Genomic DNA, 27,063 nt, shown 5'->3' with positions numbered 1-27,063 from the left:
AACCCAGAAGATTCATTGCCTTGCCAGCAAAACCAAAATTCCTGAAACTTGACACAGTTTATAAACTGATCACTATGGATCTTCTCATAGGTCAAGCAGTCACTTATTCACGCAGAAAAAATTAAATCCCTTTAACACAGACATTCTCTCTTCTTCCTGAGAAGTTAAATTTCATAAAATCTCCAGAGTGGAAGTCCACAACTCCCACCACCTAAAATAAAAAAAAAAAAAAAAAAAAGGAGAGGGACCGGAGGACATCTCTCTGGGTCTGGTATTCATGTCACCTGTACAGCCTTGCCCTGGGGCCTCCTACAGGAGGTGCTGCTGGCCCAAGCCTAGCCCCTTCGACAGCTCTAACCCTGAATGGCTCCTAGCCCAGGTATTCTGCTTTTCCAGGCCTCCGAGGCTGTGCAGGACATATAAGCATCTGCAGTGTCAACCACTTTAGAAAAACATAAGAAAAAAAGAAAGACATAATGCCAGAACCAAATTTGACCACTGCAGTCCCTTGTTATCCAAGAATCACTGTCTCCATAAAATAGCATTTTCCCCCCCAAACAAGTGATAGTTCCTCAACCCCAGTACATATTGCTAAGTTACAATGCCATCACCAGCCACAGAGAGGGCAAGGATTCAGCGCCATCTGGGGTTACAGGTAAGAAGGAGCCTCAGAAAGAGCCAAAGGACAAACCTGGCTTCCTTCCATCGTCACTGGATTTCAAGGAAGTTTGTATCCGTTTCTGCAGTCCTACATAGGTGAATTTAAAACTCGAGGAAATCCAGATGCCTGGACTAAAGGAGTCTCATTCTTGTGTATAAAATAATTTTCAGTTTAACCTATCACTGAAGCTTCTCTCTTCTTTGAAGTTAAATAACAGGTGGGAGGAAGAAGAGACCTGAGTAGCTCCAATAACCAAAAGCATGTACAGTGATTTCAGCAAGTTATAAGGAAGAACTTCCTGAACCACAAGGCAGCTAAAGAAAGAAAGATTTTTAATAATGATAGACATGGATTTCTCATATGGAGGTTAATACTCCTAAAGGGTTTGAGTTAAAACCTATTCCAAAGTAGAGGGATGTTTTCTAGAACTATCAAGAGCGAACTACCAAAAAGGAATGGGATAGAATACAACAGAAAAATGCAATTGATACTATAGGAAAAGACAGGCTGGAAACATAAATATAAAGGACAAAGACCTGAGAGTTTAGTCCTGGCCCCTAGCTCTTTAAACAGGTGTCTTTAGAGCAACTTCTCCCATAGTGTTAGGGGCTTTAAAATTCTGCCAATCTTCAACAGCTGAAAGTGCTACCAATAAAGCCAAACTCAATATTTTTTTTAATGTGAAGATAGTCTTTTCAAAATGCCTTTCTACCGCATTTATCTTTATGCCTTAAAAACAATCACTTTTACACTTTTACTCACTCTCTGCCCACATCCCCATCCTGCCCCAAATCACAGGAGCATCTGTAACACAGGCATCCGAAAGCTTCCAGATGTTACGAAGATCTTCTCCTCTGAATTTAATTTCATTCTGTAAGTACCAGGCTGATTGCTATGCGTAACAGTTTCCTATTTGCAGCTAAAATTTGGAAAGTAAATATTTCTCATTTTATTCCTCCAGGGAAATTTGTGATAACTTACACATAACCACCATACCAGGGAATGCTTTTCAAGGGATGAGTAACGAATCCATAACACTGTGAGTAAACTCCCAGATTCGCGTTCTGCCATTCAGGCTCCTGCTATTCTCGCTTCTAGCTTGAGGTGAGCTCTTTCTCATCTTTTACCATGTTCTTCATTCACTGGTAACGTTCTTTATGATCAAAAATGCTAACGGTGAGAGCAGTTGTGCAGGATTGCGGCTTGGTCATGTGTTCACACAACTACCAACCAAAGCATTCTGTTTAAAATTAAACAGACAGACCCTGCAGATTGAAAGTGACCAAATTTCCAACTAAGGAAATTGTTCACTGCATCAGTGGAACGCTTTGAAGCTGGGAAGAGACAGCCAGAAGGGAAATGGCTGCCCTGGTTCAAAGAGCACAGAAATTTCAAGTTTCAAATGAAAAGTTTGGAAAGATAGTCTCTAAGTAGGTAGGACAGTTGATGGATAGAGCCTGCATTCACTCGTTTACTCTCTCTCTCTCTCTCTGACTTTTTACTTTGCTTCTGAAGAGCGCCATCTATACCCATTCCCTACATCCCCTAATACCTGAAAATAGTGTCTTTTTATTTGACAGTCCTTCATCAGGTTACCAGGTTCACAGATCCTACCCCTTCTATGCCCTTTCCTAAGGCCTTGCTGTTGAAAGTGCGGTCCATAGACCAGCATCTACTGCATCTTCTAAGAGCTGGTTAGATATGCAGACTCTCAGGACTCAGATCTACTGACTTGAAATCTGCAAGTTCCCAAGTGATTCATATGCACATGAAGTTCACAGGGCAGTGTACTAACATAACCAGACCCATTCTCTTCACTGTTCTTCTGCCTGACTTCCTTCCCTCTGGGGTCCCTGCTGTCTGCACATGGGGAACTCGCCTTTGCCCCACCATTCGGAAGGAGTGTTCTGGGCACCATGTCTCACTTATATCCAAAATCCAGTGACCCCATACCTAATTCTCTTCCTCACATCCATCTCCCTCTCACTCTTTTGCTTTGGTTACAGCCAAAGCAGGGTTATAATGAGTCAATAAATGAGCTCATCATTAAAGAAAGAGAGAGCATGCACTGGATGACCCCAAATGAGGAGGTAGTTGTAAAGCAAGAGAAGAGACCATATGAGAGGACTTTTTTTTTATATCATGGATTTTAAACATAGGTATCAATGTACATTGCATTTGAATAATACTTTTTACTTTGTGTAGGTATTATTTCACACATTTAATTGTCATGTTACAAAGCTATTGCCCATGCAGACCCAGCTCAGAGTATTGCAATCAAGGGAATACAGAGCAACAACCAAATTAAACATTTCTTTTTCAGGATAAAGTCTTTACTTGCAGCTCTTAAACACAAGGAAAGAGACAAGAGATCCTAGAAAATCTTCTCTGCCCCTCTACTTCCCTCACACACTAAAGCTCTTTCAGCTCTGTTTTATAAAGTATTTCCAACTTATCGTTGCATGTATCTAGAACTACTCATTTATCACATCCCCTGTCAGAGACAGAGCAGACTGCATGGGGAGGTACCACATACCTTAGGATCGGGGTCTTCCTCTGGCTCTAGTGAGAACACAGAAGAAATATGATCCATGTCTTTAAGGAGCTCAGAATCTCAATTATGAGGAAATGGAGAAGTTATGGGGGCAAACATGAAACAATGAAAGAATAATACAAACCAGTAGATATTCACTGTTAGAGTTTGTGTTATACAGAAATGAGAAGTCTTGGAGAAGTCCTCTTGGGCTGGAGAGTCAGAGAAGGCTGCATGGTAGAGCTGAGACTTGACTTAGACCTTGTACTATCAGTAACATTGTATGGGCAAATCTGATAATAGCAGTAATATTTATAGAGCACTTAGTAAATACCTGCACTGTTTTTAAGTACTTTTAAAAACTTGTTTACATATCACAGCAACCCTATGAGGTAGGGACTATCAGCTCCATTTTTAGAGGAGGAAACCAAGGCCCTACAAGTTTAAATAATTTACCCAGGGTCAAGATTTTAGACTCCATCGGCTCCAGAATCACAGTCTTAACCGTTATGTGGTACCACCTACCAAGAGAAGGGGAGCAAGTAGTCTAAGTGAAGGGACATCAAGAGCAAAAGCATGGCTGTGGGAAAGAACACAATGGGATATGTCTTACTTATGGGTGAGTACACACCCAGCTTAAGAAACAGGAAATAGGTTTAAATAAATATGGCAGGGTGTAGGGGACATTGGATTGCTGAGTCTTGAATGCTGGGTAAAGGATTAAAAGCTTAGAAGTAACTCTGACAAAATTATTAAGAAGAAACCACCCAATAGAGCAGCCTTTATTCAAAGATCACAAATATCCAATACTTCCTTTGATTTTGACCTGAATCTAAAAATAATCAGGACCCAAACGGTACTCATCCCAGGTAAATGTACAGCCATATGAATGAAGTAGAAATGGTATGAATGAAAGAACAGAAGATGTGGAGAACAATCAATAAGAAAACAAATGTTGGGATGACCTACAGAGTTCTGTGAGCTCCCAAGATTGGACCACCTCACCAAACTCAAGGAACAACCAAAGATTCCTTTCACACATCACATTTTAGCATATGCACATGAGAGCTGCACAGTATTTTTATTATGGGGCCATTAACTTATGTTAGTTATGATTTCAAGAAGAATAGTGCCTACCAGCAGGGCATAATTGCCCCACCTCTGAAGTTAATGGGGAATGTAGATTCATCTCTCCTAGTGGGCCCAGGGGGCATTGTACTTCCATCCCCCTCCTCACTCTCAGCCCTTCATCTGGAAGGGGAGTGATTAGTCATTTGCTTGGCACTTGTTCTCAGCTGAATGGGCCCTTCTGTAAGTGAAGGATCCTGTGGAGCACCGTGTTGGAAAAAACGGATTACACTTAAAAGAGGAAAGCCTTATTTTCTCAGCTATAAAGTTCAACTCCCTAATTAGAAAATAATGAAAGCAGGCCTTCTCTCTTCATTATTAGTAGTATTTGAGATTTTGCTATTTGTGGAACCTTTCCTGCTCTCCCCCCACCCCAAATCTTTACCAACTGTGAGCTCATTTAATGAAAACAAAATACTTCACTTGATGCTGGAGAAGCTCAGTGGGGTTAATGCTAAAACTATGCATTATACTCTTATGTCCCTTTATAGCCACTTTGGCTATTCATTAAATCTCCTCAAGAGGCCACCTGGAAATGTACCCCCTGAGTGAGCAGGATTTGGCTGTACCACCTTTAAAATATTCTAGATGACTTGTCATACCAGTCTCAAAAAAGAGACAACTTTGATTCATGTCTGAACTCCACAAAGAAAAGTAAAGGTCATGGCAACTAATTCTCAGAGAAAGAATGCCTGGCAAAGGATGGCAAGATTTCTGGCTGCCCCTGTGATGAGCCACACTAAAGAGACTGCTGGGTGTTGAAACAGAAAGCCTGAGTTCTAGTCCTGGACCTGTGTCTAATGACCCTCAGTCAAGTTACACCATCCAGACATGGCTCTGTCTCTATGTATACAATGGGATTATTAATACCTCCTTGTGCAAATTCAATCACATCGTGTCAACTACACAGCACCACCATGATTAAAAGTTCATATTCAGCAAGCCAGTTGTTGTTAGACCATCCTGAAAACATCATGTCTTGTTATCTCTTTTTAAATATGTTTTATTCTAAAATTTTCAGTGGGCAAGTAGAGTTGCTTTCCATTTTTCTTTCCAGTAACAGCCCTATACATCTTACCTAGATTTATCAACTATTAGCAGTTTGCAACACCCACCCCATCTCTATATATGTAAATATATACAATACATTTCCTTTTGGCCAAACCATCCAAAAGAAGTTTACAGATATTATGACACTTCATACCTCAAATACTTCAGTATGTATCTTCCCAAAACAGAGACACTGTACATAACTACACCATTACACACACACCCCAAAAAACCCATGACTTTAATAACATTGTCTAGACTACAGTCTGCATTCCAATGAAAATATCTTTTATAGAATTTTTTTCAACTCAGAATCCAATCAAAATTTTATGCATTGCACTTTCACTATTATGTCCCTTAGTCCTCCCAACCTCACCTCTTACCCCACCCACTAAGATCTTCTCCCCCACTTTCCTTTGTTCTCTATGACACCGATTTCTTGAAGAAGCCCAGGTCAGTTGTTTGGATTCATCTGACTATATTGTCAGGATTAGATTCAGGACAACATTGCTGTAAGAACATTGCAAAGGGCATGTTGTGTCCCTCCCAGTGCATCAAACCTGAAGGCACAGTATGCCATGATCCTTAGTCATTTGGTTGAAGTATGACTGCCAGACATCTTCATTGTAAGGGCATATTTTTCCCTTTTTATTATGGGGCCATTAACTTATGTTAGTTATGATCTATAATAATATGATTTATAATAATAAACCATAGTGGGACATGGTGAGTTGGTACAACTAGCCCATTGGCCAACATTTCATCTAATGGTTCCATTTTGTTTTTATGCAGGTAGTTACAAAACAGAAGTTTTAAATTTCATCATTTTTCTACACTTATTACCAGTGCTCTGCTGTTTAAAAAAAAAAAAAAAATCCTCTCCTTCTCTCTCGATCTCTTTTTTAAATATCACTATAGAAGTAGATTTTTCAAAAATTTTATTGAATGTATTATAATCCATTGCTGTCATCATTCTTTTGGATGCCTGTCATCTTTTTGTTATTACCTATGGTGAAATCATATAAGATGACATGAACTTGGCTGAGAGAAACAAAACAACTCAGGGCTGCTGAAAGGAACAAGGTATGCCCACATCAGAGAGGGGATTCCTGTGCATTGAGACTGTGAGCCCCACAGAAATAGGGGAATTCTGATGAACATTCAAAACTAAGGTCATGGTAGCACATAGAGATCAGCCTGGTGACAGTGACTGGTCACGAGTTATCCATACAACCATGGCCAGGGCGTGCACTCAAGAGGGGTCTTCACATACTTCATACATTGGATATTAAAAAATATCCTGAAAAAAAATACCACAGGGAGAAGAAAGTGATGAATTTAGGATCCCTGTTCTTTAGGTAGGTATCACTATAATCATTTGATAAATATTTGCTTATAGATATATCACCATAGGGCATATTCTCTAAAATAGAAACCCTGAGGCCATTCTTTGAGACCCTGCAGATCTGCAGAAACAAATTAAGCTTTTGTCTTTAAAATCGTCCAAACACTAGGTGGTTACAAGATCCAAAAGGGAACCACAGCAGACCATCTAATACTGTTAATATAAACCCAGAAATGCTTTTAAAGCCCCAGGAATATTTGGAGTTTCTTTCAAGGTAGCCTTCAGAGTGAAAGTATCATCTGTGATTAAGTTCTAAAGCCTGAACTTTATTTTGAATAAAAAGGTGACATTCTCTGGTTTTGAATCACAATTACTGACATTTGAATAGAGAACATAGACAATGCTTTAAAATAAGGTGCAGCTATTGTAGTACAGGAGAGGGGGGAAATTTCTGTGCTTGTGACAGCATCCTCAAGGCAAAGGAAGCCATCCTCATTTAATTCTGACACCATGATGTTTTGGGGGAAAAAAAGTTATCTTAAGTCACTCTCCAGATGTTTTAAGAGGCATTTGAACATGGAGTGGGCATGACAGCAGGAGGCCTCCCACTCACATTTGTAAGTTCTCCAAAGTAAGGAAGCCACTTGTTTTAATCAAAACAAAGCAACACATTCTATTGTGTACAACTGGTAAGAAAAGCTGAAGAGAAGCAGCTGAAAAGGAAACAGTGAGCCCATTCTTTAGAGAGACAAGCAGGACCCAGACTATTTGAAAAAAAAAAAAAAAAAAAAACAAGAACAAAAACCTGAAAAATGTCCCAGTACAAGCATGTTCAATGATGCTTACACAGACCAAAGATGTTTGAGGGCCTATGGAAAGTGAGTACATGTGACGCAGCCCAGGCCATCCAACTGACCTGCTCCACCAAGAACAGGAAGCCCCCCTACCCCAGTGGACCACAGTTCAATTAAAAGGACTGCTGCATTTCATGGAAATCATGTCCAGAGCATGGCAAGAGAAACCCTTTCCCTCTATTCTGGTCAGAGAGACAGAGCTGCTACTACTACTATTACTAATAATAATAATAATGGCAACACATTAAGCATTTACAGTTTTGCAGGACTTATTTCTAAGCGCTTAACATATGTTTAGCATCTTAATCACCCAACAGCCTTCCGAGGTCAGTACTATTATTATCATCCCTATTTTTGGATTAGGAAATTAAGACACAAAGAGGTTAAGTAACAGCCTGAAGTAATTCAGTGAATAAGTAGTGAGCAGCTGCATTGAAGACTTATAAATTTAACCACAAAGCTGCACTTAGAGCAATGGCATTGTAAGCCCCACTGGGGCGGGGGAAAGGTATAAAATCCTAATGTGCATCAAAACTGGGATCAGGACGGCATGTAAGGATGATGGGGCATGGGCATCCAGACAGCTGCTGGCAGCTTTGCTTTGCTCAAAACAGAGTAGGAGCTACTCTATCTTAATTCACTATACTCCATTAATTCACTAAGCTCCATCACTTACAAGGCAGGGAAAGCAGTAAGGGAACCAGACTCTGGACTCCGTTCTGTGCAGCAGACCATCAGCTCTGCATATGGAAGCAATGAGAGCTGTACCCTAGGGCAAAGGGCCCCACAGCAGCATGCCTACGTTCACTGGGAGGGCTTGTTATGAAAGTACATATCCCTGAACACCACTACCACATTCTGATGCTGTAGCTTTGCAGGGCACCTGCTTAGGGGGTCTGAGTCTGCATTTCCAGCAAGCAGCTCCAGTTGATTCTGAGTCAGTGGATGAAGGGGAATGTTTTAACAAACACTGGCCGAAATCCACTTTCAAAGAAGTTCAGAGAAAAGTCCAATACTATTTCTTCATCTACAAGAGATTGTTATAAAGGAATTCAAACCCGCAAATGATAAGGGACTGCCAAAGAATCATAGTCTAAGTGTAAAATTAAAAAAAGAATTCTTTCTTTGTGCTACTAAGGAGGCAAGAAGGTTGTGCGTAACTACACAAGACAGGGGAGATAACCCAAGTAACTTTACCCTCAAATCCTAGAAAACTACTGAAAAATGGCACCCCAGAATCCATTACAGAATATAGTTAAGAGCTCACAGGTGAAGTTGTAAATTCAAAATTCCAGAATAAAGCACAGAAGAGCGGGAGAAGCCAGAGTAGCCTGTTCCTCACATGGAAGGGCAAGGCTGGGCTCCTGCCAGGTAGCAAGCATCATGAGAGACCCCGGGGTTTTACAAAATGAGGTTGCTCTGAATTCAAATTAATAAGGAGGCTTTATAAATTATTTTGTAATCTTCACTTTCTGAATGCCAGTGTTCAAATATCATGCTTCAACCCTGAGTCCTCCTCAGACTTATTTATATGCTGGTTTGTCTCAGGTGTGCTGACCGCCCCCCCACACACACACACTACACACACACACACACACACACACACACACACACCACAAGACGCACTTCCATGCTTATTTTATTTAACAGAGGCTAGAGAATGATTGTAGACAATAGCCACGGGGAACAATAACAGCTGGGGAAGGTGTCTAAACTGTTTCTTAAGTCACAAACACCAGCCCATTCCTCCGTGGCCATGCCACTATCAGCAATTCTGTAAAGGGAAGCTAGGGTCTTGCCAGATGGTAGAGCTTAATTTTATGTTATACCATAGCCCTTTCTCACTTGAATATTGCATCCTGGTTCTTGAAGAACTTACACAAGTACTTCTAAAACCATGACTTTCAAACTTGCTTGGTTGACTGTGATTTATAGTAAGAAATTCATCTTACATATACCTATTTGTTCATCCACTTCACTTAACATATATTTACTGTAATCCTCCCAAGCACCAGGCACTTGGATGCAGGGGATTCTGTAAGAAACGGAACAGTCTGAAATTCTTGATCTCCTGAAGCTTACATTCTGCAGGAGAAGGCAGGTGACAAACAAGTATGATAGGGCAGATGTTGATAAAGCCACCGAGGAAACACAAATCCGTGAGGTGGGGCATGGGAATGTGGAATGCTGAGGGAAGTGAGTTTAAATGGGCAGCCAGGAAAGGCCACACTCAGAACATGACATCAAGCACGGCCCTGCAGAAGGAGGAAGCAGGGCCATGTGGATATCTCAAGGAAGAAAAGTGAAAATAACCAGTGAAACTGATATGCTGGAAGTAGCCCAAGACAAAGTGTTCTGGTCCTATTTCTGCCTTTGGTAGGCTTTAGAAAACTCACTTTCCTTTCTGAGCCTCTTCCCTTCTTTATAAAATGAAGGTGTGTCATTTGATCCTCCCCAAGCTCATTCCTGGCTCCAACATTTCCCAACATCTGTCCTGAGGAGCAGGACATGTCTTATTCTAGGCAGGTGTGTGTGTGTGTGTGTGTATGTGTATATATATATATTTATGTACATGACATAGAAAAATAGTGGAACAAAATTACATAAATAGTACTACCCTAATTACAGGCAATACACTCCAATATTTTCCATTTTGTCCTATCCTGTTCTATTTCATTTTGCTAGATGGTGACTGCACCCAACTAAACTGCTTTAACTATCCACTAATTGGTCTTAAAGAACCGTTTACAGGCTTTGAAATCTTCTTGGTTATGGAGCCAAATACGGCATCAGCAAAAACACATACTCATCCAAGGAAAAGAAGAGCTAACTCTGGGGCCTTCCTCTGCCCCCGAACTTTAAAGCTGCCCAGAAAGCCCAAAAGCTCAAAGGCATGGAGAAGCAGAGGCAAGACTTGAGTGTCAGTCAGATGGTTCTGGTCCACTAACTCTGCTTCTACCCCTACGTTCTTTAACCTTGAGCAAACTACACAACAACACTGACACTTAGATTTCTGATCAGTATAATGGAAATGATGAGGTTTATGTCACAAAATACATGTAGAATGACTGATCAAGTATCTGGCACTTATTAACAGTAAACAAACAAACTGGTGATGATGCCACTGGTGAAAGTGAAGCCAAACAAGAGCAGAAGGGGGGCGGGGGGACAGCTCCATCTCACCAGCTCCTTAGAATGCCAGTAATTATCTTAGTAATAAGTGTCACAGAAGGAAGAATGTGTGATTCCAAAATGTGCTTCTTTCACTGCTAAATCCTCTCTCCTCTCACTTCAGCAAACTATATGGAAATGGGTTTGAAGAAATACAAAGTCATGCCTTCAACGGGACAACGCTGATTTCCCTGTAAGTATGTGCTTATTTCCCCAGCTCATGAATAAAAATGAAATATTACTCTAGCTACCAGATCACATTCAATCTTCAGCAACTAACTCAGGACAAAAATAAACTTTCAAGTGGCTAGTCCTCAGTGTTTCACTCATGTTACTAGGCAACTGGCTGGCTAGAAACCCCAGAGCACCCTGATTTCAAAGACAGATGCAGCCTGGAGACATTGAAGTTGACAGTTTGTTAAAATATTCAACACCCTACTTTAGTCTCATCTCTCAGCCTCACTCTCTAGCCCCCTCACTCAGGTTGATTGTCTGTTAGAAGCAGCACGATTTCAGTGAAGAAATTCTCCCCCAGGCCACACTGCAGAGAAATCAGGTAACCCCAGTTACCAGCTTCATCAGCCACAACAAGCCCACTCGCAGTCCCATCCCCCTATTGCTAGGGGGGTTATAGAGTGCATTTTTCACAGGGTGAGGGGGGGCCTTGTGCTTTCACCATGTCCTACCCCAGTCCCCAGTGTTCATAGCCTTCAACTCAAGGAGAGCATCCCTACCAACTGCTTCCTTCATTGTTCCGCAACTCTCTTTCCTTCTATGACTCCTTTTCTAAAAGAATGGCTCATTCATTAAATCTGCTGGGCTGGGGCCATTGGAACCATAACAGGTATAAAGTGAGATGACAATCACCCTACAGTTGAGTATAATAAAAATTAAGAATGCCTGAAAAGCTCAACTGAAGCCAAAATTAAGGAAAACAAATGAAAAGGCTTTTATAATAAATTGTGTAAATGAAAGCCTATACCAAGGCTTCTCAGACTTTAAGACACAGAATAACATGGAGACTATTAAAACACAGATTCCCAGGCCCCGGCCCCAGAGACTTTGCTTCAGTGAGTCTACGGTAGGGCTTGAAACTTTGTAATTATAACAAACTCCCAGGAGATGCTGATGTTGCCAGTCTCAAGGTGAGTAGCATAAGCCTATACAATATACTATTTAACTATACATATTAAACCAAAGACTCTATTACATCAATATAATGCTACAGAGCTCTGTGTCAAAGAGAACAGATCTGGGAGTCACTGATTGGACTTCAAACTCCAATGCCAACATTTGTCAGCTTACCTTGAGCAAGTTATTTGACCTATCCCAGCCACAGTGTTCTCGGCCATAAAACAGAGCCACTAATGGGCTTGTTTTCAGGATAATCCCCCCAAAATGAAAAGGTCAGTTTTGAATCCTCAGTACTTAACACTGAGCCTCATACAGGGTATGTGCTTATTTATTACTTATTACCTTGCACATTTCATTAACTACAAATTAACGAATGAATGATAAATAAGATTATATTTTTATGATCTTAGCCTGAGTCTGGCGCATACCACATGCATGAGAAATGGTACCTTCCTATCATGGAGTAGATTTTCCTTTATTTTCTTGTTGACTTAAATTTAACGAAAAGTTCACTCTAGCCAATTGAATCTGTTTCTGCCAAAATCAAATCATATCCTCTCCTGGCACAGCACTTGCAGATGCCTCATACGCTCAACAAGGGTTTGCCAAGCATCAGCTGTGTTTGAAGGAACATGCTAGATCAGGGGTAGAAATGAAGATGAATAAGCCCTGTTGTTTGCCCCATGGGAGCATACAGCCTAGAAAGAAGCATTGCCAAATGGTATATAAACAGTAATAACTAAAACAGAAGGCAAAGTATGACACCTCCGCTGAGAGAAGTAAAGCCTCCTGGGATTTCAAAGGCAGAAGAGAACATAATTAGAGAAAGCCTCATGAGAGATGTGAACTTTGAGCTTGGTCTAAGTCAGACAGGCAAAGAGAGAAGGAAAATGCATTCCAAGCAGAGGACAATAAAGAGAATGGCCCAGAGGAAGAAGCATGTGTTCACAGAACAGCACACTGTACCTTTCAGAAAGTTCTAGGTGTGATTTAGGGATAAAGCAGGAATGGCCTCAGGTGCCACAGTAAAGAATTTGGACTCTCTTCTGTAGAAAAGGAGAAGCTGTTGAAAGTTCTGGGATGCCAAGTGTGAGGGGCACTTAAAGAAGGTTCATGTGTTAGCAGAAAGAACAGAAGTTGGGGGTGAGGGGTGTAGGGCTAGAGACAGACACCGGCTCTCTGAATAGAGGGGGTGACTGAAGGTCTTTGTGGCTGAAGTCACCTGGATGACGGGGGAACTAAGAGAACTGAATATAAAATTGGGGGACAACAAGAGAGGAGGAGAGCCAGAGAAAAAGCAAACAGAGTGGGAGGGACACCAGCAGAGGACATCTTTGGGAGGTCAGGGACAACAGGACTTTGGGACAGAGGACCTTGGTCAGCAGTGACCCAGCTGCTTCAATGATGCCAAAATGGGTGTGAACTTCAAAAAGTCTAACTAGTCAAGATTCTATATCTTCCACACCTCACTGTTACAGGAAAGAGGGCACCAAGAACACAAATCAGTTTGCCAAGAACACAAATCAATTTCATTCATTTATTCATTCAATAAACATTTACTAAGAATTGCTGATATATTAGGCTCCACGTTAGGAGCTGGGTCTGAGATGGCAGAGTGGAAAGAGTCTCTGCCCTCGTGAATTTTCTCTTCTAGCAGAAGACAGAGACAAAAAGACAAGTAAATAAATGAAGTCGTTGCAGATAAGGATATATCCTAAGAAGAAAATAACCCGTTACTGAGATCTGCAAGTGAACAGGGGTTGCCTGACTTTAGGTTAAGTGCCCAGGGATAGCCTCGCCATGGACATGAAATTTGGGCTGAGCCTAGAGGATTACAAAGAGTCCACCATGGCAATAGTGAGGGGAAGTACGTCACAGGAAGAGGAAGCAGGATGTGCAAAGAAGTTGTAAGCTCCAGGAACTGACAGGAGGCCAGGGCGGCTGGAGGGTCATCAGCAAGGGAAACAGGTATGAGACAAACCTGGAGATGGAACGGAGAAGCAAATCATGCAGAACTCAGGGGCAATGGAAAAATCTGAATTCTTTTCTACAGGCAAGGAGGCCCACTGAAGGATTGAGGCAGGGAAGGAGAGGTGGGTTTTAAAACCGCCAAGCAAAAGTTTCACACTATACATTCAACCCAGTTTCTGACACCTTCCTCATAAACGGGCCTGTCCAAAGTTGTTCAGAATGATGATACCAACGCCCTACAAAGTTCTCGAACTTCCTATTTACTAAGGCAAGACAGGGTGGAGAGAAGCAGCACCAGAAGTTTGCCCTCAGACACCTCCAGGGTTCTAAAAGTCAGTCCCTACCATTCCCAGAGCGCCCCACTTATGAACATTTTGGGTGGAGTTTGGGAGTTCTCCCACTGTGCTTCAAGAGGTTATCCTGCCTGTGCTTCTCATACCTGGGGGCTTGTGTCACTTGGGAGCATGAAAGTGACCCCCAGGAAAACGTGGTAGATGGATTTATTTTTAACTGAGTTACATAATGCAGAGTTATCAGTACACAGAAAAATCTGAGTTTTAATAAAACATGTGAAATGCTCTGTCATGAAACTTGAACAATTAATTTGACCTGGCTGACATGAGGATTATTTGCTCCCAGAGCCCTGTATCAATGATTTATGACCATAACAGAACATAATTAAAACAAACCAAATTAGCAAGAAGAACCATGGAGGTTCAGAAAGGAAATTTTCTTTTGATTTAGATTTTAAACAGCAATTGACTCTGACAACCTCATCTCTTTGAAAGTGGAAATACACCCAGGGGATGGAACTGTATGAGACTGACAGGTGCCTTCTGATGGAAGGGCTGAGGGTTTCCAAGGAAAACGCTTAGTAGAAGCATGTGGAAAACAGCCACCCAGGGAGCAAGATGCAGGGGGTTTTGCCATTTTGAAATGGCAGGCGTGATGTGGAGGCATGCAGAAAGACAATGAAGAAGTTGTAGAGCTATGAGGTGAGCCAGGATGCCTAAGCATCTGCAAGGGAGGGAACAGTGGGTGTCAGTCTATCTGTTTTGCTATGTAACACTCTAACGGTGATGCCAAAGAATCATGTCCCCATGCTTAAAATCACCACACAACAATGGAGGCATGTTCCAGAATGCTCTTTGAGGCACCACTCTTCTCTCATAGAAAGAAAGAGCTTAAAAGAAGGCTGGTAAGCCTGAGCCCAGGGACTCCTCTCCCAGCTTGCTGATCCACCCAGAGATGGGCCTGGTCTTGGAGACACCGGCATCCAGGCCCAGACAGGAGGCTGCTGGGTAGAGCCAGGCTGAGCTAGCTGTTCCTGAGCAGTTCACCCTGAGCTGCTTGGAGCTCAAGGGAAGGGAAGCTGCAGTGAACTCCTGTGGAGCAGCGTTTGGTTGTGCCATAGCCTTAACGGCAGCAGCCCTCTACCCTTTTGCTTCCACAGCATGCATACACAATGGCAATCATATACCCAGCACAAGACCCCATGTGGGGTGCGCAAGGTGTGGGGCAATTTTCTACACAGGTTGTCCCTCCCCTTTCCTATCCACAGAGAATGCATATCTGAGAGAAAAAGAGTACAGTTCACAGGATGAAAGGGGTATTGTTGAGTGGACCCTACTTCTTTTCAGGTAAAGCATTTACAAACTTCAGTATCTGACTCTTAGCCAACTCTGAGGCATTCAAGGTCAGGGTGGCTGAGCACAGGACACACAGCGGGCCGCCTCTCTGCCCTTCAGCCTTGAACCCTGGAGCAGTGTTCTCATCCTTGTGCACCTTTGTGGCTGCCAACTTTCCTAACTCGAGGCCAGAAGGGGGTGAGCGCTTTAAGCTGCAGGACAACACATTCTACGGAGCGAGGGGGACACTGCAGGGGAAAGGTGGGGCAGGACACACACTCCAGCAACAGGACAATTTGCCCCGCACCAGCATGTCTTTTTCCGCTTTCCCTATGGTCCCCCTTTCCCCTCCAGCACTGAGCACCACTCAGGCAGGCTACTCCAACCATGTGTCTGTGCAGCTGCGACCAGTGACATGTGCAAGTGCCTGCTCCACTAAGGACACTTTCTTCCTCACAGGGAGCTCAAGGAAAATGCACACCTAGAGAAGATGCACAATGGAGCCTTCCGGGGGGCCACAGGACCTAGCATCTTGTGAGTACAGCAGTGCTGCCTTCCCTCCCCACAAAGGCTTGCTGAGGGTGTCCAGCCACCCCGTCCCCAGGCTGGTTTGTGGAGATTCAGCCTCCATCTGTGAAAGGGCTGCCATTAACCAATAAGGCAAGCTGGGAGGGCTTATATGACACAAACTGTCTCCATTCTAGAGCCAGAAGTCTGAACTGAGATGGCAGCAGTCTCATTCCTCCTGAGGGCTGTGAAAGTGGGCTCTGTTCCAGGCCGCCCTCCTGGCTCCTGGGTGTGCCTTCCGGTTGTGCCAGCATAACTCTCGACTTCACATGGCTCTCTCTGTGTGGATCTGCCTGTCTCTGAACTACCCTCTTTTTATAAGGACACCAGCCATACTGTATCTGGATCCATCCTAATGACCTCATTTTATCATGATTACCTTTGTGAAAACCTCCTGTCCAAATAAGGTCACATTCTGAGGTACTGAGGGCTGAGGACTTCCACATTTGAATTTGAGAAAGACAATTCAACCTATAACACCAAGTATGCCTCACGTGCTGGCAGATGGGTGGGTGGCTGCCCACCTGGCCTCCACTCTGGACATGCAAAGGCCATAGATCTGACTTGCCCCTGACATTTGTCTGGACAGAGCTGAGCTGCTATGTCAGGCTCCCTGAGGGTGCAAGCTGCAGAACCACTCTACTTCCAACCACCACAATTAACTTCTGGCTGTGTCTAGTTCCCAGCCCCCAATCTTATCAACCAGCACCCCAACTATCTCTAGTTTCCAGCCCCCACTACTATCAACCCCCGCTGACTGTGTCTAGTTGCCAGCCCCCAGAGCTGTCATCCCTTCCTGTCTCTTATTTCCCAGCCCCCATTCCTGTCAAACTCCAATTCAATTTAGTTTCTACCCCCACTACTGTCAACCCGGAACTGTGTCTAGTCCTAGCCCCCACCACTGTCAACCCTTGACTTCATCTACTCCCCAGCTCCTCCCAGTATCATTTTGACTCCACTTCTCAATTTCTGCAACCATCAACCCCTGACTCTGTTTACTTCCTAATGTCTACCACTAAAACTCCTCACCTTCTCAACTTCCTAACTTCTGCTGCTCTCAATCCTGACTCACTCTCTACTCTCCATTCAACCTCATGACTTTTGCGTCTACTACCTCGTGGCTCCTGCTCACTATTTTCTCTGTTGTGTCTCAGCTTCTGCTTCCCTATGCCACGGGTCCTTGTCTGTATGTCTCCTATTCAGAGACATATTCACCAGACTCACAATCATCCAGGTTGGAGAGACTCTGAAGTGTGGCTCTTAGAGCAAGCCAGCTACTGACCCAGCCACGGGACAGCCAGCTGAAGGGAGTTGCCTCTGGGTTAAAGTATATGATGAAGTTAGTGTGGTCCGAGACATCCTTCCTGATAGTTTTTGCCTGAAGAGCTGCTTGGTCCACTTGCTTAGAAATGACTGTGAGCAATAAAGATACCTGTACTGTCTTGTCCAGAACAGTCAGACCACACCCAGTCTTATTTCACAAGCAGCTGTTCTCATTACACTCTTAAGGAGTAAGAGGTGTCTAGAAGTGTTCCTTCCACTCACAACCCAAAAATACATCCCCCACTGGTCTTCCACTGAGACTGAAAATATATTATCAGAGATGTACTCCTTTATAATGAGACATTGCCTTTCCTAGAGTCCTAATTTGAAGTCCTAAATATCCTAATTTAAAATCCTAAACGTTAAAATCCTAAAATAGCCCCCCAGCAAAACACATACACACATACAGAAAAAAAATCCACCTGCAAAGAGCTGTGTGCTCTATCCCTAACATATCCAGGATAACTCCATAAAGCAGGATGGGAATATGGGTTATCTCATTCAATAGGGACACAAAAGCAGCAGGAGTCTGAAGCCCTTGAGGTAAATTCTGCTGTCTTGACTATTCCACCAATGGCCTACACTAGCCATTGCTCCGTTTTTTTAAGTTCATCTGTCTATCAGTCATCTCTTGATCTCCTTCTGTGTGCTGGGCACTAAGCACTGGGAAAATTTGCTGAAGGGGACTACACTGCTGGAAAGTTTCATGGGGCAACCACTTAGGAGATGGGCAGTATTATATTAAATTCTCCACTGACTCGCCTTCCTCCTTACTTTGAACTTGTTTGGATTTTTCTTGAACATTGCCTCAAGATTAGAAAAACCAACGAGTTTGGGACCTTGTTTACAAAACTGAAGCTTTACATACAGTTCTGTTTGCTTGGCCAAGTGCTTGCTTGCACTGGACTGATGAATCCAGTTTGCCTTTAGAAAATGTGCTGTTTACCTCCCAGGTAGATGACAGCTTATACCTATAAGAAGTTACACTCAACCTTGAAAGGAATAACAGGGTGCATATGAGGGAAAAAAACACAGCATGGGTTTTCTGTGTGTGTGTGTGTGTGTGTGTGTGTTTTAATTTAGATCTTAATGAGAGTGACTGAACGGAGAATTAGGGGAAAGACGAGATGGAGTAAAGATTCCTCAGAACCTAGAACAATACTGTTGAGAGGAGGTTTCAGCCCATGAATCAGATGTATAAAATATAAACAAAAAGGCTTACTACATTCTATTTTGCAGGGATATTTCTTCCACCAAATTGCACGCTTTGCCTAGCTACGGGCTGGAGTCCATCCAGACACTCATTGCCACATCATCCTATTCTCTAAAAAAACTGCCATCAAGGGAAAAATTTGCCAACCTCCTGGATGCCACACTGACTTACTCGAGCCACTGCTGTGCTTTTAGAAATCTGCCAACAAAAGAGTAAGTAAAAAACAAAAGGTAGAGCCTGCCAAGATGTGGCAGAAGCAGATTTCAGTCAACTGGTCAACAGCTTCCTGCCTCTTCACTGCCTGCTCTAGATCAGCTCCAGAGCCATGGGGTCACTTTCAGAGAGACAAGAAGAAAATGAGCCATCCTGTTTCCTCCCGAAAACTAATTCCAAACAGATGATTCACCCTGCAGCTATAAGACCTTTGTAGCCTATTCTGGGCTAACTGAGTTATAACCTTAAATTAGGATGTAATTGCAGTTGCAAAATGGAGTACAAAACTAGCTTCTTAAAGATTAGCTCTAATCCTTATCAGAGAGCATCATTTTTAAAGAAGGAAGGAAGTAGGCTCAAGAGAGTAAATTTTACCTAACATCTTAATCTTTAATAAAAAAAAAAAAAAAGAAATGGACACAAACTCTACAGAAGACTTTTTTTTTAAAGCTATTTCTCTCCCAGCGAGAAGATCATCTTTCATTTCAGAACAGAATTCTAGCTCCCTAAGGAGTAGCTTAGTGTCAGAACAAAAAGGACATGAACTCCTGGCTCGTTTGTGGCCAGTGGGGGCATCTTACTGATTCCACTGATACACTACAATCCAGAAAGTGAGGACAGCATGTGCGGGATTTCATTCTTTCCTTAAAGGTTATTTTTCAGACTTCTTTTTGAGATACATACTATTACCTTTTTTACATCGCAAACCAGTACCCATCACCTAGGTAACAATACATTTTTACATGTGTGTCATGGGATACACACATTATTTTTCTTGTCCATTTTACTCCATTTTATTTCACGTGTGTTCTGTTTTCAATGTTAGTCTTGACCCACTCTTTTGTTTTCATGATGCACTAATGGGATACAACTCACATCTGGGAAAACATTTGCCCTGAAGGGTTATTATGCTGGTTAAGTGGCTCAGTTGGTTAAGCAGCTGCCTTTGGCTGGGGTCATGATCCCAGCGTCCTGGGATCGAGTCCCACATCGGACTCCTTGCTCTGCAGGGAGCCTGCTTCTCCCTCTGACTCTGCTTGCCACTCTGTCTGCCTGTGCTCGCTCTCACTCTCTCTCTCAGACAAATAAATAAATAAAATCTTCAAAAAAAAGAAAAAGAAGAAGATATTCTCAATTAATTAGATGAAGTGCTCAAAGAGTGATGCTAAGATGCTGCTGTCTTTGTTTGGAATCAACCTACTTATAATGAGTCAACCAACAAGTATTATCGTACATCTACTTTGTGCCTTGCAGAGGTGCAGGAAGCGCTATCTGAAGTTTTGAGGTAAGAAGACAAAGCACTAAGAAGACAAAGCACTCAGAGAGCCATGCACCATTAGCTGAGCTTCAAAGAATGCTAATTGAACACTTACCATTTCCAAACTGTGCAAAAATCTGAAGATACAAAGATAACTAAGAGTTCATCCCACCCTCCAAGAGTCACAAACAGCTATATGGGGGCAGCACACAAGAGACCAATGTTTAAGTACAATACAGCAAAGGTAATGGTAGAGCTAAGAACAGAATAGAATGCTCTGGGAGCCCTGAAGAAGAGTTTCTAAGCAGCAACAGGACTTACAGAAGGCTTCCTAAAGGAGTGACTTCTGCTGAGCTTTAGAGAAGGGGTAAGAGTTGGCTAGGCAAGTGTGGGTAAAACTATGCCAAGAAGACAAAGTAGCTCATGTGAAGGCACAAAGGCAAGAGACAGAAGATGGAAGTCCTTTGGAAAAACCGGAGCCAGAAGCCTTATGGGTACGCAGAGGAAACAGGGAGAAGTGGGCTGTGATGGGCTCTGGGTGTCAGGCCAAGTTGTTCAGAGGATGGGGAACCACTAAAGAACTCAAAGCAAAATTACTCAGATTTGCTTTTGTAAAATAACACTCTGGAGGATGGCTTAGAGGTGAGCAAAGCTGGTAAGAGACCAAATTGAATAACAATACAGACACTGGTTTACGATAAAGCTGATTCTGGACACCTCAACTTTTGAGGCAAAGAGGTCACATCCCTTCTGAAATTACTGGCATGTAAAAACAGTAGTTCAGGGGCTTTTTATTCCAGTAAATGAAAAAGACTGCCTCTGGGTGAAAAAAGAAGGACAGGCTTATGCAGGTGTAGACCAGTATCAAAGTAAGATGGGAATATAGTCACACAGAGGGTGTCTTGCTTGGAATTACAAGCTTTAACTGACTCCCCCTGTCTCCATAAAGCTTGAAACCTTGGATGCTATTGAGTCCAGAGAGCCTGAAGCTGGGCCAGGGGAATATTGAAGCAAACTCTGAGCCACTCCTCTGCCCTGCAGCTGCTGGGCCTGGGTAACAAACGCAGCTGCCTAGGCAGATGGCCCCAAAGACTTCCTTGGTATCTATGATTAAAATTGCAAAAAAGAGTAGATGGAACCCAATGCTATGAGCTGAAGGCAAAGAACAACTGCATTTCCTGTTAACTATAGGGTGGTTCACACATAATATCTCTAAGTGTCAGACATGGAGCCAGCATCAAACACACACACGCACACACGCACACATGCACACATACTTTGATCCAAATTTGAGGACTTATAAGCCTGACCCAAAATAACAAGATGATTAATTTTTGAAAGTGGGTCCCGTAGGTCAAATAGTTCTGCTATATTATCCACCTTTATATACAAAGTTTATATACAGAGTTATTTGTATAAGGAATTTATATACACAGTTATTTGTACAAGGAATTATCTTGTTAATATTGGAGGAGAATATATAGAAATTTCTAGTCTTAATTGCCTCGTATCTCCTTTCTCCTTGGGAAGGTTGAGTTTCTCACCACCTTTTCTCTTTCCTTCTATTTCTTCATCCAGTTTTCTTTTGTGCCTCCCTTTCATCTTATCTTAGGAATATAAGTACAGGTCTCTTTTAATTTCTTGAGACTTCTCACCTTTCCATTAGGCTACACTTCTTGGAACAATGGAGGAGTAGGGAACACCTACACATATTTCTCCACATAAGGAAAAAGGGCAGAAAATTCACATCATAATCTCAAGTCCAGTATCTTCAAATCCTTACAAAACAGATTTCCCAGTTAGGATTCGAAGCCATGAATCCTGAATGGTTATTTGTTCATCAAGAGCAATGTGGTGAGGAGACTGGTAAGGAGCAAACCCTAATATACCACAAAGGTAGTTTTTAATAAGCAGTGAAAAACCCATGATTCAACATGATGGATTTAAGCTTTTTCATCTCTAAAGCCCACACAAAACATTTAGCATTCAGGAGCATTTTATCTAAGCTGGAAGCACTCTAATGACAATTCTGAAGCCTTTACTCTCTCCCCAGGAAATGTTTCAGTTAGGACAATGGTGCAGAACATGAAATATAATAGGTAAAGAATTTGGATGAACAAAGCATAAATAGACATGATCATGTTTAGTTTAAAGACCAAAAGCTCAACTGCTTTTTTTTTTTTTTAAACCTCTTTTCTTTCAGGCAGAATTTTTCATTTTCCATTTTTGAAAACTTTTCCAAACAATGTGAAAGCACAGCAAGGAGACCAAATAATGAAACGCTGTAAGTATTTGCATGCAAAGAAACTCAGGAAGCCATGTCTCGTTCTATGTGCATCTTACTTTCAGTGCCAATGGTTTTCTTCTGATAAAAGTCTTCACTGGGGGGGGCGGGGTTTGCAAAGCATTTTTTAGTAGATTTAAGATGGGAATTTTTCCTTTGCAAATGGCATCCAGTTGATCAGACATCTCTTTTAACTTGTTAAAAAAAAAAACTCTTTAAAAAATGTATATACGTGTTCATTCTACAGCTAAATGCTCCTCAGAAATTAAAATTTTATTTGCAGTTATCCTGAGGTCACTAAGGGCTTGTTTAAATGACAGCTTCATTAGGAATTTTCACTAGTCAGTGGTCAAAAAGATTAACTGATTGCAGATACAGCTTCTAGAAGTAGCCACTTCCCTTTAAAAAGACTTAGGCCACCTTGACCACTATGCTCTGGAGCTTAAAATTATTCAACCTCAATGCTATCACTAACATACACTGCATGGGAGCTCCACTTCTATTCTACGGACTGATTTTTTTAACATTTTTCCTGGCTACCTTGACATTTCACATACGTTCAGATATAAAAGAGCATGTCTCAAAAGATAATCCCAGTGTCCCTATGCCACATTTACTACGATTTATAAATCTTATTATTCTCCCATGTGTCCTTCAGGCTACAAAACCAGATGCCCTTCTAAGACACCTTGCCATTCTCCATTCTCTCTTCATCTTTTTTTCCTTTTCTCTCTTTTTTTTTTTTTCCCCATCGCAGCAGGGTGGTATGATGGAAGGACCCTGGGTATCGGGGCTTCTCAGAGTTGGACATGAATCCTTGGCAGTGATGTTCCTGTAACACTGGCTATCCCTGGAGAATACTTACCTTTTTTTTAGACATTTTTCCTCATCTGTAAGGGGCAGCAGGAATATCATTTGGCTTTCAGAACCATGAGAGTGAAGAGAGTTGTTAAAGAATCTGACAGCATCTGGGGTACATTAGAAATATCATACTCTGTATCCTTCTTTTCTCTTTCATTTAGGCTGACCCCAAGTATATTCCAGTATTCCTTTTCCTCATCATTCCTGCTCCTCTTGATATTCTGTCAGTCACCTTCCCTGTTACTCTTTTGTAACCTATGGCTTTTTGCCTCATCAACAGGAAACACTTTTGGCTATTGCCAACGATAGCATCAAGGGGTAGTTTTTGGGGACAGGAGACTTTAGCCCACTCTCAATAATCCTCATCAACCCTGCCACAAGCCTTCCCAAATAAGACTACAATCTTGAGTTTGCTATGCTAACACTGGTTTAAAACAAATCCCCTAATTTCCAGCATCCCCAAAACTACGTGAAATTAATACATAATCTAGCTAAAAAGAATGTGCTCCCCGTGAAATCCCCTTCCCCTCTTCCCACTACCTTGCTATTCCTAAATCCCTGGAGTTTAGAAATTCTACAGCTTACCTACTCTCACCAAAATATCAGTGTCCTTGCTATTACAGCTGGCCCCATCATTCTCCTGCAGTCCCTATCTTTCCACCTGTCTTTGTTCATTGTGGTTGAAGTGGCCTCTCCTTCCTCTGACTCAGTGTTGTAGGCCTATAGTCCATTCATATCCTTCTGTACTAAAGACAGGTCCCTGCTGGGTTTTGTCAATAGCATGCTGCTGCCCTCAGGAGCCATCCCAAGACACAAATGTAAGTAGCAGCAGGTCTAAAGACAAATCATGAAGGAGAAAAACTGCTAGACATATGCTCAGTAGGACAAAAAAAAAGAAAGGGCAAAGGACCAGAGAAGTGAGAGAGGGAACATGTTTGACCTCTTATTGACACAAATTTATTCAGAAGTCATGGCAGAATTTTTAGAAGCTTTGAATTAGTGTTTCTGATGTTGTATTATTAGTAGCAGCTGAAATGGTTTTTTTTTTTAAGATTTTATTTATTAATTTGAGAGAGAGAGAGCGAGCGAGCATGAGCACAGGGTAAAGGCAGAAGGAAAAGGAGAAACAGACTCCCCGCAGAGCAGGGGGCCACCTGCAGGGCTGGATCCCAGGATTCTGGGATCCTCACCTGAACCAAAGGCAGATGCTTAACTAACTGAACCACCCAAGTGCCCTCGAAGAAAAAGTTTTGTTTTGTTTTTTTAAAGATTTTATTTATTTATTTGACAGACAGAGGTCACAAGCAGGCAGAGAGGCAGGCAGAGATAGGGAGGGGGAAGCAGGCTCCCCACTGAGCAGAGAACCCCATGCAGGGCTGGATCCCCGGACCCTGAGATCATGACCTGAGCCGAAGACAGAGGCTTAACCCACTGAGCCTCCCAGGTGCCCCTGAAGTAGTTTTGATAAGGGGAAAGGAGCAAGGGAAATTAAGGTAGCAATAGTTGGAAAGTTTCCATCTGGCTTAATAAAGGCTATTATTTTGTAGGAATCATCCAGGAAGCTTATTTAAAACACAGATTCCTGGGCTCTGTCCCTCAAGAATTTGATTCAGGGTTTCAAGTAAAGCCAGGAACCTGTATTTTAACAAACACCCTGGTGATTCTGATGGAAATAGTCCAAGGACTCCACTTTGAAAAGCACTACTGAGAGCCAGTGAAGTAGAGGAAACGACCCTGCACTATGAATATGAAGACCTAGCACTGCCACTACAGCCTAGTGCTGGGGGACCTTAGGCTAATCACCCACCTCCTTTAATCTTGGATTCCTCACCAGTAAAATGAGGGGTTCAGTGAGATGGTCTTTAAGAGGCTTTTAATGCAAAGAAATAACCTATTTTCTTTAATTGTTCTTTATAACCACCACATCCCTTCAAAGATTATTAAAAAAAAAAAACAACAACAGGTAATTCTATTAATGGGCATGAGATGAGGACAAACAAATGTACCTGTATTTAGTAATAAAACAGGGGAGGTTCCTGTGCAACCTTCTATGCAGAGCAGCAATCCTTCACAAGTTCCAAAATTGTTTCTAAGAATTTCTAGCACCATTTTGGAATCCCAGATCATAGATTTCTTTTTAATTCCTTTTTAAATCTGTGTTATTTCCCTTCAGTATTTGTATCATTCAAATATATCCTTTCATCTACTCACCGAATTAGGCTCACACTTCCTTTTTTGGAACATGAGAAGCTAAGTTTTAAGAGCAGAGAAAAATACTCTTTGAATGGGTGAGGAACCCTAAGGTAAAATACATATTAGTGATGGCTCTGACAGGAAAATTATGGCCATTTCTCCAGCTCCCAAGATTATATAAGCATACTGAGCAAAGAGAAAATTTGTTGAGCCTACATGCATGTACTGTACACACTCGTTGTCCCTGTACTCTTTCACTTCCTTTCAGAGCCAGGGTCACCCTGGTTTACTCATTCCACAAGCATTGACTGAATGGATACTCTGAGCCAAAACTGTGTTAGGCACCAAGAGTTCAGAAATAAGTAATAAGTAAATAAGTAAGACCTAGTAATAAGAAATAAGTAAGTAATAAGTAATAAGAAATGAGTAAGTAATAAGAAGTCAGTAATAAGTAATAAGAAATAAGTAAGACCTAGTAACTCCTGCCTTCAAAGCTATTAAAGAATAGCTTCACAGATTATTAAATCATCACACAACAGCAGTGCGGTTTGATGATTACAATAGTTCTTAAGTGCAGCTATGGCAGGGAGAAGGGGTGATAAAGTCCCTGGAGGTGTAGAATCAAGAAAGGCTTCATAGAGGAGGTTACCTTTAAGGATGAGGACAAACTCACCAGAAAGATGAGGAGAAGAAGGGAAAAAGAAACAGCACAAAGACAGAGGTATGAAAGAGTAGATTCTGAGAGCCCCAAGTCATTTCATGTAACTGAAAGGAAAGATGCACAAGGGATCTTCAAGAGATAATTGTAAGAATCCCTAACAGTCACTGATCACTTAATATGTATGAGGCATTATTCTAAACATTCTATAAGTGTTAATGGAGTTAATCTTTAGCACAGCCCTAATGAGGGGAAGTAGGATTCGTAGATCTATTTGGCAAATGAAGAGCTTGAGGCACTGAGATGGTAACTCTCCCACCCAGATTTACACAGTTTGTAAAGACTGGAACCCAGTCAGTCTGGCTCTTGAGCCCATGTTCTCATTTGTGCAGTGCTACTGCTTCTGGAGGAGGAGGCAGAACCCAGATCATTTAGGACTTGGAGGCCATCACAAGGAGTCTGGATTTTATCCCATAGCCAATGAGAAACTAGTAAAAGTTTGAAAAGATTTGTATTTAAAAGACCATTCCAGAAGGAAGGTACAGATGGGCGGGGAAGGGGCTAGAATTGGGGAAGGATATTGGGGGGAAACTAATGTAACTGTCCTGTAAGAGAGGATGAAAACCTGAACTCAGTTAGTAACAGTAGGTTTGGGAGGAAGGGTGAGGCAGAAGTGGGGCTGTTCCTTCACTAGAGATGGAGTTCCTCTTCAATCTACTTTCTGAATTTGACTCATATCCCTAAGGAGTATCTATTGTCCCTATTTCCCCAAGAGAGATATTTCTCCCTATTGTCCATGTCTAATTTTTATTTTCTGCTAGGTTTCTGGTAGTCCATTCCTTCTTTCCACTTCTCAGCAGGGCTTTTTGTTTAGTTAGAAACCACTGTGCAAGCTAGTCTACCTGCGGCTGACCACCTTTAGCAGGGAGAGCCTTCCAATCCCATTTGTGTTCTACCACAGACACTCGGCTTGATATCAGTTTGGTTGGCAAGTAAATGGAGTAAATACCTAAGAAAA

The 27,063-nt window shown here is 42.1% G+C and overlaps 1 protein-coding gene across 1 annotated transcript in view; it reads left to right on the top strand.

The window, feature by feature from the left end:
• LHCGR (luteinizing hormone/choriogonadotropin receptor) overlaps positions 1 to 27,063 on the top strand; it is a 52,120-nt gene that overhangs the window by 23,549 nt on the left and 1,508 nt on the right. Inside the window, exons 5-10 of the mRNA XM_044262449.1 lie at positions 1,460 to 1,534; positions 1,623 to 1,700; positions 10,867 to 10,935; positions 15,935 to 16,009; positions 18,605 to 18,790; positions 22,253 to 22,333. Coding sequence (XP_044118384.1) covers positions 1,460 to 1,534; positions 1,623 to 1,700; positions 10,867 to 10,935; positions 15,935 to 16,009; positions 18,605 to 18,790; positions 22,253 to 22,333 — 564 coding nt within the window. The remainder of the gene's footprint in view (positions 1 to 1,459; positions 1,535 to 1,622; positions 1,701 to 10,866; positions 10,936 to 15,934; positions 16,010 to 18,604; positions 18,791 to 22,252; positions 22,334 to 27,063) is intronic.

The sequence above is a fragment of the Neovison vison genome, chromosome 8, assembly GCF_020171115.1.
Source record: "Neovison vison isolate M4711 chromosome 8, ASM_NN_V1, whole genome shotgun sequence".
Classification (NCBI taxonomy): Eukaryota; Metazoa; Chordata; class Mammalia; order Carnivora; family Mustelidae; genus Neogale; species Neogale vison.
This window is presented reverse-complemented; position numbering and strand designations above follow the sequence as displayed.